This window comes from Chamaea fasciata, unplaced genomic scaffold, assembly GCF_029207755.1.
Source record: "Chamaea fasciata isolate MVZ Bird 193981 ecotype frontalis unplaced genomic scaffold, bChaFas1.0.hap1 SCAF_1, whole genome shotgun sequence".
Lineage (NCBI taxonomy): Eukaryota > Metazoa > Chordata > Aves > Passeriformes > Sylviidae > Chamaea > Chamaea fasciata.
In genome coordinates, this window is record NW_027094086.1 from 139,808,332 (window position 1) to 139,825,653 (window position 17,322).

Sequence of the window (17,322 nt, forward strand, 5' to 3'; positions counted from 1 at the left end):
AATGGATGGACAAAGACAAGAATAAATTTTTACATCAATTTATGATAGAATATCTGCTAAAGGGTAAAAAAATTCCCACGATGCAATCTTAACAGATGGTCACAAATGATAAAGTTTCTGGAGTTTAACAAGTTAAACCATTAAACACCCACCCCCAGCCTGCCCTTACTGTAAATCACTCAACCCTAAAAGAACTGAAGCAAACTATTTTAGGTATAACTGAGGAGTCTACACAAGAGTTACTGTGGCTTTCTATTCCATTGAGCTGTTAATGATGAAGCCACCATTAATGAACTTTTCTTCTTATTTGCAGAAGACCAAGGTGCATAGAGATGATGGTTAAAGAGATCATTATGACTAATTAGTGATATCTCCTCTACAAGGACGAGAAAATTTCCCTCCAGAGTTTCTGCGTCAATCCTAGATTTATGGCTGAGCTATAGCACGGTTTTTAGATAAATAATTATAGTGTACAGTTCACTTTCACTGCTAAATGTGTCTGAATCTATTTACCATTCAGCAATCAAACTTTGTAAAGTTTGTCTCCTTACTGAAGTGATGTCTACTCAAAGAGGTTGTCTCTCCACTTATATCTCCCAGTAGAAGTTAACTGATAACCTAACCTTTTCAAGATTTTGACTAAATTAATTAGAGAGACACCAGAGTCTAGGCCCCAGATATCTAGGACTACAAGAGACAGGATGAAAAGTAGACTGGAAATATTGAGAAGAGCATATGACATTTATATTATATAGTTTTTTATGTTAAGGGAAGCTGACAAGGAAAAATAGAGGTACTCACCACTCATTTTTACAATTAGCAGTTTAATATACATATCATTCCATAAACAGACTGCATGACACATAAATAGACTGAACTCCAGTGACAAATATACTGGTAAGTATAATTTTTAGGTTTCTCCTAAATTTATCAATGAAAAATCTATATATGCAAAACTCTGAAGAAAAATACAAAACATACTTCATTCTATATAAATATTTGTTTTCTGAAAATGTCAATAAAATCAGTTATAGAATATATAGAGAAAGCATTTCGTTTTATTACTTCAGTCTCCTCAATAAGAAAGGGAGCTCTGCGTCTATAAAAGATGCTTAACACAGCCAAAGGAGCTGTTCATACTAGTGTCCAAAATAAATCCAGCTTTTTCTTGTTATTTGAAGTATATAAACATATCAACATGTGGAAAATTTCATCAGTGAAAATTGAACTTCAGTTATTTAATTTAAAAAACAAACTCTCTCTATCAAGGTTTAAGCAAATACTGAAGTCTACCTCTCCTGTTCTTGCTTCATTCGTATTCTCTCCTCTTCTGAAGTAAGAGCTTCCTGCACTTTTATTTTACCAGTTTTCTCACTCTTGTCATCTTTGCGATGTTTGCCAAACCTGTTAATAACACACAAAAAAAGAATCTAACTTGTGACATGAACAAAACTGCATTTTCCCTCTTCCATGACAGAGTTCTCCAAGGACTGCTGAGAAACCAGGAAGGGAAAGAGCAAAGACCTCAGAATCTCAATTTTTAGTAGTTTCAGGCTGCTTCTGGGTTTGTTTGGTTTTTTGGTTGTTTTTTTTTTTTTTTTACACAAGTTTTTTATTTTCATTTCACTCCTCTTAAAAGTTTATAGAATTCCTCACTGAAGAACAGAATGAACAACAAAAAAATTGGACCACATTTCTCTTTTATGCCAGGATTTTGGGGCAGCTATTCTTAAACAGACAAACAATGTTTTAGAACACCATCTCTGCCCAAGCACTCAGCTCAGGTTTGCATTAAGCAAAGATTCCCCCAGGTGAACGTGAGGAGAGAGGGAGCTGCAGGTCCGACAGCTCCCGGGGCAGCACCGCCCCCCACACCCCGCAAGGGCATTTCACCACACAGAGGATGCCATTCAAAATGGTCAATGTAATCTTTTCAGCACCAGGGGTTCTTATTCAAACTTTATTACTCATGACTCTTTCCCCAGTGGTGTTCCAGTGTGGGAGGGTGAATGGAGGGATGGAGCTGTCTGGGCTGCCCTACACAGAGATGGGTGGTGCCAACCCACAGTTTGCCCTCCTCACATCTCCTCTTCCCCTCTAAAGGCTACATTTCCAACATATTAGGTTTCTTCCATATTTGCACATTCCACCGTTTTCTTTAAACTTTCAGGGAGTGAAGAATTTGGCATTTGAGATACTCAGTTATTATTAGGACAAAATTATTCATATTTCTTATGACATTTCTGACCTATTCTGGAAGGAGTGACTTTCATATAGAGCGAACCAAACAAACATTTTAATATAACCTTTAAATAGATCTAAACTTTAGATTAAAATTTCTATTTAAAGCAGAAGGGCTAACACATATCTGTTAAACAGTATATATACCAATTAAATGTGGCATCATTTATCACACCAGAAGCAGCAAGAATTTTACTTTTGTTATACCAAACGTTTATCTGGGAGCTGACTGACACTGTGGCACTTCACACTCAGGTTCACACCAAAAGTGAAATTAAAGCACTGAGACCTGCAATCAAACATGTCTAGCAATGGTGCTGACAGGACACCACGAATGCTCATGGACAGCGAAATAAACCACAGAGTTCATAAAGCTTCCTTCTGACCTGTTAATGTAACATCTTTAAAATATTTAGAGCACACCAGGCATTTATAATTTTTTTTTCCCATTTGTTCCTTTTGATTCTAGGACAAAGCCATTGTGTGGGTTGAAGACACACCATGCAATCACCCTGCAGAATGATTAATTTCTGGCCATTCAATCAAGAAATACTATTTATATTGTGTAATCATGACTGTGGCTCTTAGGGCAGCTCTTCAAAACCAAAACACAAAAATACATCACAGGAGCATGTACATAAACTTTAAAGTGTATGCCCATTCACAGATTGCTCATTTCCAAAGTAATTCAGGCATCTGAAAACTGAAACTGTTTTTTAATAATCACCTAAAAGGGGATAGGCACAGCACATGATGGGGTTAAGAAATGCAAAATAGGGTGTAAAGTTAAAGTCTCTGATTTTATAATGTTACATGTAAAACTGACATACTTGAATTCAAAACACCAGCATGTATCTTTTAAAACATCCACCTATTTATTAGAGAGTAATCAAAACCATTATACAAAGCATTTACATATATGACCATAAGAGTTTCATATCAAGTTCTGGATGTTGCACACCAGACAAAAGAGATTGTTTAATTTAAAATAGCCCTGAAACCTCTAGCCCAGGGAAGAGTTTTGGTAGGAAAACAGTGAAAGTGAGCCACTCTACCCTGATACACAGAAAGTGCCCGAGGTGGCAGCATGGGTCTGACTGACAGAACATGCAGAGCTGTGAGGAGACAAGCAACATATGTGGCACTCTAGCACAGCATGTCTGGGATGCTCACATTTGCTTCAGTCTCCTGTCCTTCCTCTACCCATTTAAAATGTCAGGCAAAGCAAAGAAATCAAATTCTGGAGTACCTAGGGGGTTTTTTAAAAAAAGAAATTGTCATTTTAAAAAAATAGAGGGGGAGAAAGAAAAAAATTGAATTAGTTATTGCCCATTAGGTTTTGGCAGCAAAACAGAATTTCTGCCACCATAGATCAATTCATTGCAAGTATGAACAGATATATAGTGAAATCAATACCTTATTAAAAAAATAAAGCACACAGGAAATTTCTAACAATCCTTGTAAGGAATCTAGTAAATGTCTGGTCAGGCTGCATGATTGTGAGGAGAGAATTTCTAACGTTAATATGTAATGCAAACCTAGCAGAGTTCAATGGTTTGAATTTGCAGATCCAACCACACAAGTCCAGAGCACACAGAGCTCATGTGCATTCCCACAGAAGCAGAGGTGGGCACCACACATGGAGCACTTGGAGCAGCACCAGGGCTCAGTTTGCTTTGAGTCACGAGCAAGTTGTGGCAACAACCCTTCTTCTCTTTCGGGGTTTTCTTCCAATCATCCAGGAATTAATGTTCCTTCTGCCCCCGAGGACCATCCTGGTAAAAATCTCTGGAAGACAGCTCTGGTTCTTTCCCAGGAAGTTCAGAGGGTGGCCATATTGTTCCCACTCTGACTGGAGACTTCCCAGTGCCCATCTGACAAGTGGTCATCCCAGCAGCTGACAGCCTGGCAGAGTATGAACCATGGTGGTCTTGCACAGGTGCCTTCTCTGGACTTTGTCACGCACAGAAGTGATCTATCTGCCATAATCACCACTGCCTGTAACAAGTTCAGCAACATTAACTGCACTGTCCCTACACTGGGACAGTGTAAAACATCCCAGAAAAACAAGCACCGTCCTCCCCCCTCCCTGATTGTGGCTTCATGTTTCTAGCACAATGCACCGTTGCATTAATTGCGGCTTAACATCACAAAGCCTTGAGAAGATGCTAAGACAGAAGATCAAGAAGATGCTGAGAGAGTCACCAAGCACTTGAGAAAGGTGTTGAAAAGAACTGTGATGGAGATACATTTGTACACCCCCACGCACCTCATTTATTTCTGATGGGGCAGTCAACACTCCCCACTTCAAACATCATTCTGGAGGCTTTGGTAAGATTACTCTTGCTATAATAAATGTGTTTGTTATTTACTTCTATTAAAAGCGTTTGCTTCATGAAGTATGATTTACAGTCATAATGAAATCCACAGCCCAAATCAGCATCCTCTCTACCAAATTTATAGCAGACATTTATAAATTATTTATTTAACCGTCATATTCAAGCTAGGTTTAACTACAGAAATGCAACATCCAGCAATGCTAAAGCACACCATTAAAGCCAGCTGTTAAAACTCTGTCAGCTGTACTGTGGTGTGACTACACTGCTGTCAAGCTATTGAAAATCACCTGTCCTAATTTCTTCAGGTAGATGTTTCCTACTCATATAAATTATGTTTCCTATTCACGAATATTACCCGAAACAGGAAACTTAGAAATAAGACTATTCAGACCACTGAAATTCAAGCAGTCTATGCAATATCCCTTCAAAACACCAAATACACATCCTATAGTTACTGTGCACTGTTTCCACAGCCAGAGGTAAAGCCCTTTCTGCTGCTGTTTGGTGGCCCTTGTTTAGTTGTGTGAGTCAAAAGTCTGGATCAGGTCCCCAGAATTACTCCCTGAAGTGAATGCATTGGCCCAATGCAAAGATCTGGCTTACCTATGTGAAAGTTTCACCTCCTCACAACTGCAACTCGTCTAGTCCCTGACTTGCCCCCTGAACATTATGTGTTAGACACCTTCCCTGTAAGCCACCAGACTTGCATCATTGTGAATCTTACCCCTTTACTACTCAGGTACTCAAAAGGAAGGACAGATGGATTTAGGACGTACGTCCCATACATGACCTATGGCAAATTTGGAACCTTACTGCTTCCCATACTATTTTTTCCATAATCCATATACTGAAAGGCCTGGCACAGCCACATAGTAAGTTCTCCCACTGAAGTGACTGCTCACTTACTGAGAACAGCCTAAGACTGAAACCTGCGAAGCGCAAAGATAACTCCCTTGTAAAGTAGAAATCACCATCCATTTGTGCTGTGTCAGAGAGACTCTAGACTTTTGCAAGGCCTTGAGGACACAAGTGCTGTGATCCCAGCCGTCGCTGCTCCCTCCCCAGAGGCAGGAGCAGTTCTCTGCTCTGTGCAGCTGGTTAGAGAGTGCCTCAAGCACTTGGTGATTTTCAGGCGCTTGTCTGAACCTGAGATGGTCTCATTCTCACTGCTGGGGGGCTGGCTGCTGGGATACTTGGTGCAGCTCTTACAAATGGAAATGAAATGACAACTTTCCTTCTGATACAGACATGAAAACTCCATCACTCAGCATCTGTGCACAGCAGTGCTCCTTGCATTAGTGAAAAGGAGGACAGTGCTTAAAAGCAAAGGTAGAAACTACTAATTTTGGGATTAAAACCCAAAACCACGCAGAAAAGGAGCATCTGTGGCACTGATGTTCAGACAGTCTTGAGAATCTAATCCCAAGGTCTTTTCCTTTGCAATGTTTGGTGCCAACAAGTTGACTGCGAGCTATAAAAGCCCAGCCTAAATCACTGCACAAGATACCAATGCACAGACACAAGCTACTACATGATGTGCAATCGAATTACACACACTACTGCCTCCCCAAGTTACCATATTCATGAGGAAAACAGTTCAGTTGCTAAAGCTTGAGCTCTATCAGCTACTCTGAAGCACCTGCAGCTACAGAAACACAACACTGACCTGTGGGCACCACTTCCCTCTGTCTCAATTCTTGGAAGCAGACCACAGATTATTACTCAGAGTAGAAAATAAAAGGCCAAAAAAAAAAAAAAAAAAAAAAAAAAAAGGTGCACATTTTCCTCCAAATCCCAAGTAATAAAAGAATTACCATTCTGTTCATAAATATCCTTTCACAGATATAGGTTAATACTTCTTTGAGGACACGAACTGCATGGTTATAGAATAATCTCTTCATAATACTAACAATGTTTACTTCATGTAAGAGCTTGTTTATTCAGCAGCTCTCTCATTTAAACCCTGTTATGAAAAGTATAGCTAAAACGTAGTTTAATTTCATTCTGTAGCTGCACAAGCAAAGAAAAAACTTCTATGACTAATTGAAATACAGGTTGTAAATTAAAAATACCCAGTCTGTCCAAGTGTGTGAGAAATTGATGAAAGAGAGCAGCTGAAATCTTGTTCACTCTAATTGCCAAGATACTCCAGAGTTCTACTTAATTTATATCTTCTTAATTCTCCTTTTACATTAAGGATTGGAGAAAGTTTCAAGATAAGTGTAAATGCTCAAAGTCATATTCACAGATCCACAGACTTAATCCTCAAATTCAGCCATCAGGAATCAGAGTATGTGAAGAAATTAAAAATTGTAAGAGGACCATCTTTTAAATGTATGATCTCCAGTACATAACAGCCAAGTCACAGCAGAGGAAAGGACCACCCTCAGACCCCATGATACTGGTTTGTCACATTATTATTAATAAAAAGATGAGAACACAGACCTGTATGCTGTAAGCTTGACCCTCAAATAGGAAATCTCATGAACTTTGGATAATCTAATCAAAGTAAAATGAATACCCAAACCTCTCTGTCAGCTGGCTCACTTTCAAGCTTACTTGCTTGAATGACTGTCAGCAGCTAGGAGGTGACCTAATCCAAAGTCTGTCACGCTGAACAGAGAGACCCTGACTAACAAGTACCTTCAGTGGCTTTGGGCCAGTGAATCAGAGCAACTGAAGAGTATGAAAGGCTCAACAGAGAAGACAACATAGCAGAACATTTAAAGAGCAGGCTCAAGCTAGAACATGATGCTATATATATATTAAAAAAATATGAAATGTACATAAAGTACACATGTAGACATAAAGAACATGTAAATTATTTTGCACAAATAGGACAAGTGAAGCAAGAAGGGTGCATGAGTAACAACAGAAAATCCACATTTACAAGTTATCTCAAAAATAGATTCAGTTTAAAATATTATACATCAGCATCCTTGATACAACAAAAATAATATACACATAATCTGCTAAATGGATTTTACTCTGATGCGTTACTGATGAGATCATTGTCGTCTGCCAAATCATCCACATATTTCATTAGAATAAAGAGCTACAGAAGAAACATGCATTAGCTGATTAATGAAAAAAACACAAAAATTGATTGAGACAGAAGTTCAGTAGCATTATGCTCCTTAATAGGAAAAAGGCCATCATTAAAAATTAACAATTGGTAAGTGTCTTGAGCTATTTTGTCAGTGTTTTCTAGCTTCAATGCTCTTCTTGCATGCTCTTTTCCCCCAGTAGCAAACATAAAGACACACACATAACCTAAACACTGCTTGAATGATTTTGCAATGATTTCTTTTTCACCCTGCTGTATCAGCAAAACTGTAAGATTTATATTGCAAAATATTATTGGGACACCCAAAACCATTCTGCTGCTAAAAAAAAAACCAAAAACAAACAAACAAAAAAACCCCACCAAAAACCAAAAAACAAAACCAAGGATTTAACATAGCACACAAACAAAAGCCACCCTCTTTGGTGATGACCTAAAGGTTTAGAAGTCTTCCATTCCAAGCAAAATTGTGCAAGGGCTATCTTTAAAAGCATGTTTTTAAGTGTAAACATTTACATATTGGCAGTGGATTTCTAGAAATAGCCTGTTATCACATGTTACTAATCTAATTAGTAGATCCAATTCTACTTGTTGGAAGGGAGTGGAATGACTGCTGGAGTGACTCAGCAGCAGCACTGTCCTGAGATGACACAAAAGCACTGATGTGCATGCAGGCACCTTGATGCAGGAGCTTGCAGGCATAATTAAAACAGACAGTGATAACTTTATTTTCCATGGATTTCCTTGCCTATGTTAAAACTGATAAAGCAGCAATCCTTCTGGTGCAACATTCAGCAGAGGACCCCTGCCAGGAGGGCTCCTGAAGAACTCTGCTGTCACAAATTAAGAAAAGCACATTACAAAAGGTCATAGGTAACTCAGGAAAATGAAGAATACTCTAAAAAGGTACACCTGTATCTTCAGACCAGTGATGTTTGCCTTCAAGCAATAAAGAAACTCACATGCTCAGCCACAAACATAGAAATTTAAAGCACTAGAACCAAAGTGGCTATTACTGCAAAATATCAGCCCTTGGAAGTGCCCACCTTGGGCCTGAATACTGTAAAGCATGTGAAGGTCTTCTGTGTTCTATTCACACATTTTCACCCAGAAGCCTCTGTATCACTTTCCAAACATTAAAAAACCATTTTTCAGCTCCCTTTGAGGGGATGTTCTAGTACATCTCACCAAACTAAGTTTACTCAAAAAGAACAGACAGAACGGCGCATGTATCAAAACACTTCATGTACAACAGCACCGGTGATTCCCACAACAACTTCCTGGAGAGAAGAGGAAACAACATATGTGATCCATAACTGCTTTCAGCCAGTGAAACGTAATCTTTGTGAGCCATTATCCCAACTTCGAACAAAATGGGTACGATGCCAAACAAGAGACATGTCATGAGGTTTCATTCAATTATTTTCATAAACAGTTTTGATAACATTTCCTGAAAGGCATGACACAACAGGCAGAATATTATTCACACCAAGCAGCTTTCTTTACACAACTTAAGCATTTGTAATATTTACTTCCAGCATAAAATGGTGGAACTTTTTTAAAAATAGATTTCTTTTATGGAAAGACCATCTGGTTGCAAATTTCTAAACAGAAGATAATCTTCTTGCATTGCTACTCATGATTGCCTGAAGCTAGCTGGAGCCATGGACAGCCCTAATAAATAAATAAATAGATAAAGTACAAGAAATCAGAAAAAAGCCCTAAGAACTATTTCAAACTACTGTAGTTGAAAAGCAGACTGAGAAGTTCAGAGAAAGTATGAAAAATTTTACAATGATGCTATTGGAAAGACAGCAGCAAGACTGCAGAGATGTCCAACTCTACTCACTAAGGAATATCACAACATAGTAAAAGTCACCATAAATAATTCATATTCATGGTGGTCAGACAAAACCTGTTAAACTGGGGATTGTGGCATCCTTGAAGGAGTCAGGGATATCAAAAGAATCTTCTGCTTAGGTACAATTTTGTTAACAGTCATCAGTGATGGGAGCAACCACTGAAGTAGTACATGACATTTTAATGGACGTTGCATAACAGTCTGAGCATTTTAAAGCTTGTGACCAGAGTTCTTTAATGCTGTGTATATATTCAAAAAAGAGAGTACGTATTGACCACAGTTACTCTCCCCAAGCTTAAAATTGATACACTGTGTGCTACTTGTCATTGAAGAAAGTAGCTCATCCACGCGACCCAGCCAAGCTAATTCATATATATATTTAAAATATATATTCTTATTATATATTTTATAAATATATAATCTCAATCGGCAACATATCCTTTACACTGTGGTTTAACGTACTTAGAAATTCTCCTGTCACTCCTCTCATACAGAATGTGCCCTTCAAGTGCCCTGTCCTAAAATGCAGTACTGGGCAGTAAGATACTAAACAGTACCTGAAAGACTGTAAATACAAATAGCAAAAACAAAACAAAGCCCCACTTCCAGAGTAAAGAGCAGGCTCCTGAAAAAGCCTGAGTGAAGGCCTGCAGTATGTGAACTCACAGACTGCATACACAAAAGCACACATACAACTCTCTACTTTGCAATACCATACATAGGGATAACAAAAAAATCCCAAATTCTCAGCATCAACTGCAGCCACTATTAACAAGTTCCTAACAATCTAAAGTACAATGTAGTCATTCTCCTATAACATAAGCAATTTTTCTGTGAAGAAGTAAAATCCTACATCCCAGGAGATGCCAGGTTCAGCCGCCCCTCTCTGGGTCACGCTGTGCCAAGCAGGTGACAGCACCTTATCCCAGCTGTCCCCACCTGCCACAGCTGTCCTGCAGCCACACAGCAAGGTGGGCAACCTCTGCTGGTGCATTTGTCATGCTCCACAGAGAAGTTTAAAAATTGTGGACCCATTTAGGTAGGAACAATACTACATTGTATGCCTCTAATTACTGGTGTCCACTAAGGATCCTTAGAGACAGCATTTAAACCATGGCTACTCAGCACTGTGTTCTCTCCACAACTATACTTCTAATTCCTGCTCTGTTCATTTTAATGCATTATTGTTTCCAAATACAATGCTTCAAATTGCAAATTATGTCTGGCTCAAGGGCTGATTATGAGAAACACTAGCACTTCTGCCTCTGTGTGAATAACTCTGATAATAATGAGTGATTGATTGAGCTCCAAGAAGTCCAAATGATGAGAAGGGTCAATTTGAACATTTTTATTAGCTTCTTTTGTTAGGTCTAACACTTTGCCAGGCCAGAGACAAATACTGCATCTGGTTACCATGATTTTTTGCAATCCTACAGAAGTACAATTTAGAAAATGGGTATTGGTCTAAAGGCAGACCTTATAAGAAATGCTAATGAAATATAAAAACCCACCCATTTTACTAGCACTCAAGATATGGCTAAAGAAAAAGAGGATAAAAAGAAAAAGTTGCAAGGGAAATATGCTTCAAGACTTTTCTGCCAGAAAAGGAAAAAAAACCCAAAACCCTCAGTATTACTAAGAGGCATCACAGCTCCATTTTACAACCAAAATGCTTTGCTTAATAGGCCTGCCTTAGGTAAACATGAGCTACAACATGAAAATCACAAAAAATGCTCACTAAGCACATGCAACAGCAGAGAAATTAGGACAGAAATGTAATACACAAGCTAGTTAGAATTGCAGTAGTATTATTCCAAGAACATAAGTCTTGCAGTCATGCAATTACACTGTATAAAATCAGCAAAAGTTAACACAGACACAAAAAAAAGTTAATCAAACTAGTTGCAATTCATCTGGAACATTCTAAAGATTAAATTTTCCCTACAGATCTCATTACCTAGAAATGTTAATATGTCAGTCAGCAATTTTCTGCCTGTTACTAGAGATCTTTGGTGATACACACATCCTAGAAAATAACCTCTGCAGGGTAAAATAAGCAATAGGTGATGTGTCTATCTTTAGCCTTATTCACATATTTACACTTACAGGAGGTAGAGAAGCCACAGACAATTTCCAGGAGAAGACCATGGCCAACACTGTAGGATCTGTGGGACAAGTCTAAACAAAATATTCCTAAAACCAGACAAGTGTGTAGCTGTCATTCTCTGCTCAGAGGATGCCTACCACACCAAAAAGCAATTCCCCTCACTGAGCAATAGCACCCCAGTGCTGATGGCTGTAGGCTACAGTTTAGTCTCGTGTCTCATTCTGGGTTTCACAGTGCCACTCAAGTCTCCTTGTGGCTAAAAAAATAAAGTTTAATTCTGTAACCAAATTAATAATGCCAACAGGACACCTTTATAAGGTACCCTAGAACACAATTCATTTAAGTGACCTTGAAGTGTTCAAGACCAGGTTGGATGGGATTTTGAGCAATCTGATCTAGTGGAAGATATCCCCACCCAGCAGGGGTTAGATGGTCTTTAAGTTCCAACTCAAGCCATTTTGTCATTCTATGAATCTACATTATCATAAGAAGTAGAGAGTAAAAAATAACAGGCACATTATTTTGAAAGTTTGCTACAAAGATGGGGCTATGGCACAGGGACTTAGCCTGAACCAAGGCTCTGGGTAATAAATATTAATATGCCACTGGTGGCTTCACATACCTCTGTCTCTTCTATCAGCTGATATTCTGCCCTGCAGCAGGAAAAATTCATTTACACATGCTGTATCGTCTGGCTGGAAAATGAAGAGCAAGACTTTGCACTGCAGCAGCAGCACCAGAACAAACCATCTCTGGAGCAGATGCAATAAGACTCAGGTGAATCATTGCTGGGACAGCAGTCTGACAGAAAGTCCCTGCAGCAGCTGCTTCCAGGGCTTGCCCAGAGCTACCTGGAGCCCTGGAGATGCCTGGCATCCTGTAGCTGCCAGTAGTCAGAGCTTGAGCTGTCTTCATGGTAACTGCAGGTAAAATAACTATATCAATTGTGATTTACACTGCTCATTATTTAAGGCCAAGCTGGGAGCTGAGAATTTTTCAGATTCAAAAGATGTACAAAGCAGGACTTGCTCAGAACTAATCACAGGCAAGAGATGTTCGGTGGTGAGTTGAGTTGGGGGTTTGTTTTGTTTTGTTTTTTGGGAGGGGTTTGGTGTTGTTTTTGGTGTTGTGATTTTTGGTTTTGGGGGGGGGGGTGTTTGATTTTTTGGTGGGTTTTTTTCTTTGGTTGGTTGGTTGGTTGGTGGGGTTTTTGGGGTTTTTTTTGCTTTGGTTTGATTTTTTTGTTCCAGCCAGCATATAAATAAGCTCCTAGCACAGAAGATCTCAGACCTGGACTAGCCCCATACACACTGACATTTTTGTTCTCATTTCTACATGCTCAGGCACTAAAAGAAGCAAATGACTAGGCCTGTATTTATTTAGAAAGCCAGACAGATGATGTTTAAAATAAACCCAGACTTGACTTCAAAGATATCTGGCTCTTGAGATGTTCTTCAAATGATAACAGCACTGCTCACACTCAGTACTGCACACAGTACATAACAATTATCACTGCCATTTCACTATTTCTTCCAAATATATAGCCTAAAATAAATCTTGAACAAAAACCCCAAGAATGAAAATGGCACTGATTCTTCAGTATTTCCTTTAACTTACACAAGCAGTTTTCTTCCTTTGGGGTTATAAAAGGGAAATAGAACTGGCACAGTTCTATTTGGAGCTCTACAGATGATACCAGGACACCAAATGGTTACAGATTATAATACTGTTGGTATCATTACCTACTCAGCAACATCAGAGAAAATAAAAACTTTAATTGTCACACTACATCTGAAACTCCTGCTTGTGCCAGCATGTTGTGCTCTGAATTTCAGGATTTTAGCACTATGTGTTAAAGACAACGATAGCATCTATAAAAACATTGTGAAATATTTGAGATTTATTTGTGGTATGCTGCTGTTGAAAGGTGTAATAACAGTTCAGCTTGCATACTAAACACACCTGGTGTTGAATATGCTAGAGGCACTTTCAATTGCTATAAAAATATACTACTTTTATTATTGTAATACTCAAAATTGCTGATAAAGATAAGATTCTAGACGCATTTTTGTTATTTAATCTTCTTTTTCAGATCTTTTAAAGCAAATCCATAAACTTTGTCACTGATTAGACTTTTTTTTACCAAGCACTACTTACAACAGCATAGCATGAAAAAGGAAATCACATACATTTTCAGTGATTCATCTATCCAAGATCCATGCAGCACTCATCCACCTACAAACTAAACTCAACACCAGTATCTGGGAGCTCTTGCACATGGTTTTAGCATACATATATTTCATATTTATACAATACGGGAAACACCACAGGACATCAAAACCCTGGAGACATTAGCATGGACCAGGTACTATCGTATTTTTAAAATGAGAAAATAATTCCTCTTGAAAGTATAAGCAGCTTGCCAAACTGCAGGGGATTTTTGTATTGCAAGCAGAAAAAACATTAGGACTAACTATGCAGATCTCATTGACAAAGCTAAATCTATGAAGTTAATAGTCAGTTAACATTGACTGAACTAGTTCTTTATATCAGAGAATTTCTCTACCAATTCAGCGTTTCCAACATACTTTCAACAAAAACCAAAAACGCTTTAAAACAGCCATATCAGTAGTATACTGTTATTTTTATTGAAATTAGTCAAGTTAACGAAGTAGTTTCATGAAACTATCCTGTGTTCTTTTTCCTTTTTGGACTAGGAGCTACAAGACAGATAGCAACAAAGTCCTGAAAAAAGTGTTAACATTTGTAGAAACTAAGAATTTATCTTCTGCAAAAGCAAACATTTCAAAATGTTTGTTCGGTACTGTTAACCACACCATCAGCTAGACCAAACATATACTGTAAAACTAGTTCTTGAATTCATTCCAGCAGGGTCTATTTTATAAACATCTACAGCCCTTTCTTGCACTCCTGCTTATTGTAAGTTTGCACAGAAGTGGTAAAATTTAATACGCAGTGGAACACTACATTAACTACTGCAATGTTATTGCACATCAAAAAGGTTTACTGCTACTTTGTAAACACGCTTACCTGAGTGCCATAAAATGCTGACATAATGAGTCAGATCTACTGTGGTGCATTGCAATCAGGTCTGTGTGCTAGAAATGCAAAAGCAGCTCCTCGATACAAAAGTCATTTACACAATCTCTAAAAGACATTTTTGTATATGGCATACTTCAAATTTTGCAGTATTTTGGAACTAGGTAAATATACCCCAAATTATCAGTAACAGGACAAATCGCCCAGAAGAGAATACACATGCTGTATTTTGTACTTGAGCACAAAGGCACTGCCTCAAGAAACCCCTGAGCTACAGATCACTGAAAGTCTGGAAGACAGACCTGGGAAGAACTGTATATGGTCACCCAGTTCTGGCATCCCACCCTTGGGAGCCACTACTGCTCAGTGTCCAAGGACTGGGATACAGGGACTTCCCGGGTATCATTTAACTCTTGTGTGACCAAATTCTTACGCTCTTACATTAAATCCTAAGGAATCAACCAAACATGAGTGGAATTAAAAATAACCCTTTCTCCCCCTGCAAAAGTAAAATCAACTTCCTCCTTTTATGACTGGCGGAACTACAGATGCCTGAGGTTTTACTTGATGTATGTACTTTGAGTTGAAAATTAAAAGTATCAGCATTAATACAACAATAATTTTAGGTATTTAATAAAAAAGAGGCGGGATTTTCTGGTGTAGCACAAAATAGTAGAAAGGAAGATTTCCGTCAATTGTTTCTTCCTCAGTTCCATAGAAAATAATCACCTTTTCTAGCTCAGTGGATCATGTAAGACACTATTACCACATCAGCCAATCGTCTCAGTATCCTAATAGTTGGCAGTCCAAGAGAATTTAGAGTAAGATGCTTTGAAGCATAATGAAAAAAAACCCTCTTTATAGATAAGTTCTTCCTTAACACTTAGCATGTCATGAATGTCATGAGTCTCAAATACAGGCTCAGGCATGTTACTTCCTGTACTCTTGGGGTCCTGTGAGGGCAGCAGTCCCTGAGGGTAACAGCATATCACAAATGTCCTTTAAAATGTCAAAGTTTTGCATGAAAATCTTATTGTACATCCACACGTTCTTGATTCATGAGACGGACAAGTACATGCTGACCAACTCGCATTTTTTGTACCAGCAGTTATTCAGTGTCTCTTATTCCTATCTTACCAAGGACAAATACTTTTCACCAGGAGAGTGGTTAAGCATTGGAACAGGCTGCTGAGAAAGGCTGCCGACTCTCCATCCTTGGAGATATTTGAAACTAAACTGGGCATGACACTCAGCTGATGAAAAGCTGAAGCTGGGCTGCTGTGATAGGAGCTGAACCAAGCACAAAACATTTCTTGCCCAAATCACTAAGTGTGCAGTATTTTGAATATGTCTTCAGTTCCTCCTAATTCTTTCTTTTCCTCCAGAAGTCATCAACAGATTCAAAGTGAGGGAAATACTACTTCTATACCCCATTGTCACTGTGTTTCTAATATTTCCTTCTCTCTTATTTTTTCTACAAAACTTATGTTTCTCTTAGTTTTTCCTGAAGTAACAATTTAAAAGCCTAAATAAGGCCTCTGAAAGCTTTATACCTACTATTTTCCTACTACATTCAGGGAAACACAGGTGTTCACCAACTATTTCTGTGCCAGTGTATTCTATTCCAGAAATTATACACTGGTTTAATCCCATTTTGCCATTTTCACTGAAGGGTTTTATAATCATGTCTTTAATGACTACTTCTTTGCACAATAATAGGACATGTTAACATCTGAACAGGAGGTATCAGCCTGCCAACACACCACAAACACAGACCATTGCTCCTGAGAACTGAAATGCAGTGTAAGTTGAAGCTTTGCCTTTTAGAAAAGGATCAGCTGTCCTGCAGCTGCCAACTTAAGCACCTTAAGAAAATATGACTTAACCACTTCTGTCATCCCAGATACAGAAGTATATGAAGTTGCATTCATTTTCCTCTAAGTCAACATTCCTATTCCTGTTTTTAAAAAAGGATTTTCAAAGATGGCTCTGCTTTAAAAACCATAATCTACAGCATCCACAATATATACCAATGTACAGGTGCTATCAGTGCTATCAACCTCCAGAAAACCTTTCCAAGAGATAACAAAACAAATGGCATTAATAAGAGCTTTTCACCTAACAAATACTTCATGTCTCAAGACAGTATTTATTTATGAAGCTTTGTTATGGACTAGCGCACTGCCTGTTTAGTCTTCAATTATCACATGAGGTGGAGGAAAAAATCCTATTTCTATATGAACTTAAACTGAAATTGACTTTGAATCTCTGAACTGTCAACAAATTCTTCCCTGAAAAGGCTGGCTTTGCCGAGATTATAAAGAAGGTGTCATCCTTGACACTTGCGTTCTATATTCATCCAGCAGGCCTGGAAGAGAAGTGTGCAGAACGCTGGGCAGGATGGTGGAGGGCTCAGCTGTCACCCTGCCTGCCTCCCTCACTTGCTTTGCAGGCAAAGACAGTGCTGAAGGTGTCAAAGGTTCTCTATTTAAAGTCGCTGACAAGCAAAGGAAGAACACTGGGAGAATATGTTAGCAGCCACTATGAACTCATCTCTAGTAACAAGTCATCCTGACACTTACTTCTGGATGTTAGAAACAAGAGCCCTGATTCTATCGAAATTAAAGAAAAAACAAAACAAACCCCCATA

At 38.5% G+C, this 17,322-nt stretch overlaps 1 protein-coding gene across 14 annotated transcripts in view; it reads right to left on the reverse strand.

Moving 5' to 3' along the window:
* Positions 1-17,322, reverse strand: part of PARD3 (par-3 family cell polarity regulator) — a 445,231-nt gene that overhangs the window by 114,678 nt on the left and 313,231 nt on the right. For 9 of the 14 annotated variants that reach the window (XM_066200138.1, XM_066200121.1, XM_066200129.1 and 6 more), the window contains one exon: positions 1,294-1,404. The exons of 4 other annotated variants lie outside the window; for them this stretch is intronic. In XM_066200138.1, coding sequence (XP_066056235.1) covers positions 1,294-1,404 — 111 coding nt within the window. Of the gene's footprint in view, positions 1-1,293; positions 1,405-3,887; positions 4,240-17,322 lie in introns of those variants that run through there. One more of the 14 variants, XM_066200194.1, reaches the window with a different exon arrangement.